Source organism: Notothenia coriiceps, unplaced genomic scaffold, assembly GCF_000735185.1.
Source record: "Notothenia coriiceps isolate Sejong01 unplaced genomic scaffold, NC01 NC01_scaffold00037244, whole genome shotgun sequence".
Lineage (NCBI taxonomy): Eukaryota > Metazoa > Chordata > Actinopteri > Perciformes > Nototheniidae > Notothenia > Notothenia coriiceps.
The window spans coordinates 17,988,132-17,991,784 of NW_011369945.1; the positions used below are offsets into that span (position 1 = coordinate 17,988,132).

General features: G+C 39.6%; 1 protein-coding gene across 1 annotated transcript in view; it reads right to left on the minus strand.

The window, feature by feature from the left end:
• The window catches only part of gabra4 (gamma-aminobutyric acid type A receptor subunit alpha4), a 17,950-nt gene extending 14,528 nt beyond the window's left edge, over window positions 1-3,422 (minus strand). Inside the window, exons 1-3 of the mRNA XM_010793793.1 lie at window positions 3,157-3,422; window positions 2,931-3,049; window positions 1,807-1,874 (exon numbers count right to left, since the gene is read on the minus strand). Of these exons, the coding sequence (XP_010792095.1) occupies window positions 1,807-1,874; window positions 2,931-3,049; window positions 3,157-3,245 (276 nt within the window). The 5' untranslated portion in view covers window positions 3,246-3,422. The remainder of the gene's footprint in view (window positions 1-1,806; window positions 1,875-2,930; window positions 3,050-3,156) is intronic.
• Between the last annotated feature and the right edge of the window lie 231 nt (window positions 3,423-3,653).

Here is a 3,653-nt window from a genome sequence, read left to right on the forward strand (position 1 = left end):
TAACTGTTATTTTCGTATTATTAAGAAATACTAATAATGTTCTCTTTTCGTCCACAGCCTGCTGCCAAATGTTTCGGGAGATACCCAGTTGATAGACATTTGTCTCTCCAAGAGACCGCCAACAACAAGATGGGATGAGAGTCCTCTCCTGTCAGACTGAGAGGCTGATAACCTATGGGTGTAGTCTCTTTATTTCCCCCTCAAAATGCACCAGATTGATGCATTTAAGTCCAACATTTAAAAATCTTACCGGGGGAGCATGCCCACGGACTATAGGATTCGAGGTCCACCCCCACTTATAAAAATAGCACTTTACCACTGCACCCCCTCTGATCTCAGATGCACCCGGAGTCATTTTGTTTAGGTACAGTGAGCCGTTTCTAAAATATACAGTAAAGAGACAAACCCACCAGCATTATAGGATATACTTTGAGCCAAATACTTGTTTTTGGGTTGTATAAATAAATTGACTTGAAAGAGTTGCTGATTTAGAGTACTGGCACCTTTTTTATTCCAATTCAAGCACTGGTTATTTGTGAATAAACAACCATCTGTAACGTTTGCATTCAACGGGAGCACAAGAGGGCGAACACTTTAAAACGTAATTATAGGACGTATTAAGCGCTTGAACAAACGACATATTTGGTCGTAATAATTGGGCCTGAATAATCTGCATATTTGGTCGTATGAGTTGGAGGACTTGTTGATACTGTAGTTTATTTTCTTCTTTTATTTGATTTGTGTCTCATTGTTGTATTTCGGTTTCTCCAAGTAGTTATATTGTGTCCATTTGCATTTTGCCTCTATGGTGGTTTCCTATAGTTGTTGTCTCTGTTTTTAGTCATTGTATGTCTCTTTGTAGTCATTGTGTGTCTTTTGTTATTCGTTTTGTGTTTCTTTGTACTCATTTTATGTCTCTTTTTACTCATATTGTGTCTCTTTGTGTTTGTTTTTTTGTCTCTTTGATGTTGTATTGTATTTTTTTGTAGACCCGTTGTGTCTCTATGTAGTCATTGTGTGTCTCTATGTAGTCATTGTATGTCTCTTTGATGTTGTTTTTTATTTATTTGTCGTCATCTTGAGTATCTTTGTTGGTGCTCTGTCCCTTTGTAGTAATGTTTCATCTCTTTGCAGTTGTTTTTGTTTAATCTGATTGAAGTTTTGACTGTTGCCTATTAGGTTTCTTTGTTCATCTTTTGAGCTGTTTCGTATCTCCTGTAGTTATTTTTGGTTTACTTTAAGTAATTTGTGTTTCCTTGAGGATGTTTTTTGTGATGATTTTGAGTCCCTTTCTAGTTGGTTTCAAACCTTTATTTATGCAGGTGTATCCCATTGAGATCATTGATCTCTTTTTCAAGGGAGACCTGCAAAAGTCTGGTGACTCCTTAGTGACATTTTGTAGGTGAAGACGAGGGGGACCCCATAAACTTAAGGCCCCTGGGCTTATACACCGAAGCCTTTAGTGATCCATTCATGAAAGTAGTAAGACTTGCCTGTGCTTTTCTGTTTTAACTGGAATCAGAAAACCAGTTTTGTGGAATTAGTATTATCATTATATTCATTGGTTTTCAGTTTGCAAGTGGCATCAAATGAAACAGTAAATATCAGTAACATCAAAGACAGCAAACACTTTTAACCCTGTATCCCCTCCCTTTACATCATTCCTATCAACAGAGTACAGACATATCAGGTAGTAAATAAATCAAATAAGTTAAATAAAAAAGTGAACTATGTTTTCCATACTATATTGCAAGATCACATCATTAACAAAGCACACACTTGTAAACTTAAAATTGGGGTGCATACCATTTCAACATCCGAGACAGGTCCAAAACTTGTCACATAAATGTCAGTCTTGACTTCAGTCACAGGACCTATTGAACCAATGACACAGACCAATGTTACATTTAATGCTCAAATCCTTTACATGTCACAGTCCAGCCTCAGTCTTAATCACACTTTAAAGACCTAAAGCCCATAAAACCCAAAAGACATGCAATATCTCATCCAGAGCTGTAGTAGTGCCTTTGCATAATGGGAATGAAAGAAAATAGCTTTAGCGATGTTAAACATAATCCTGTTTGATTCCCCCCCCCCCCAGTGAATGGATGTGGAGGCACATTATAGCGTTGTTTATAAATGCAGGGATAAGCTGGTGTCTCTGCATGCATGTGTGTTGACAGGCTGTTTGCACTGTGAACCAAACGAGGCTGCTTCTTACCATGCAACGATGTGCAGAACAACCAAATCCGTAGTTTGAGCACTTGAACTTTCATGCATTAAGCGTTTGTCCAGCAACATACACAAGGTTATGTAACTGCAGTGGCTAAGTCTAAAGCGTTGCGTACAGTGACACACATGACCATGAAGCAACATGTTCTACATCTCCCACACAGAGGAGGTTAACAAAAACATGACATTGTTGCCATTATTTTTTCTCTGAACAAGACATAGCCTCATCTGATGGTTATGTGGAAGTTACTTCCGCTTTAATGTTCTTTAAGGGGCCTTAACATCGCTAATCCATTAAATACAGATTAGCAATAAAAGGCTCCGCAAATACACTGAGATATTGGGTAAATTCAGTGCTCAATAATGAGTTGCAGTTATCTTATCGCAATGGATGGTGTGTTTTAAGCTTGTAAGGCATACAAAAGTTAAAAACAAATAATAAATAAAAAACATTAAAACAATTTAAGGGAATTTTCGAGTGTTACAGGGGTGAAATATAATCACATTAAGGATTTATTTGGGGCTTAAAGTAAGTTTACACCTACATTTATAGGTGTATTTTAACATACACAAAAAAGTCAAATAAATATACATATATATTGGTAGTTTTCATAACGAAATTGCCTCATAGTGCACACCAATATTCTAAAAATACATTTTAAATGTTTTTATTTATTTTTTATTTTACATAGGCCTACCTCCGAATCCAGGTCGCAGCCTGTTGTCATAACCGTCCAGAAGTCGGTCTAAAATACGCGTAAAATTCTCCGGGTAGATCCTTTCATCCTTCTTTGTCTGTCCAGAGATTTTCCTTACACTAGAAAGGGAAAAAAAATATTATGGTGCCATAACTTCATAGTTTGAAAAAAGAACTCTGTGTCGTCGCGGTGCCAGCCTCTTGGACAACGTCAATGTGCCACTCACCAAGTCACCAAACACAAAAAGTAGAATAGGGTCCGAACAAAAGCCGGGCGCATCGCTGCCACCGTCTCCTTCTTCTTGGCAGAAAGCATCTTTGCATGCCATATTTCAAGCCTCTTCACATCTCACCACTGCCAGATGCCTGCCGTGTCCCGGGGAACAGGAGGAGGGGTCCTCGGCGGCACATCGGAGGCACACAGGGAGCAAGTTCTCCCGCTCCTGAAGTCTCTCACACACACACACACACACACACACAAACACACACACACACACACACACACACACANGCGGCACATCGGAGGCACACAGGGAGCAAGTTCTCCCGCTCCTGAAGTCTCTCACACACACACACACACACACACACAAACACACACACACACACACACCCCTTCACCCCCAGCCCCGGTCACCTCTCATCCGGATCCGAGCTGCTGGTGCTGCATCCACAGAAAGAAACTATCTCCTTCTCTCCCTCTCTATTTGCTTCCCTGTCTCTCCCT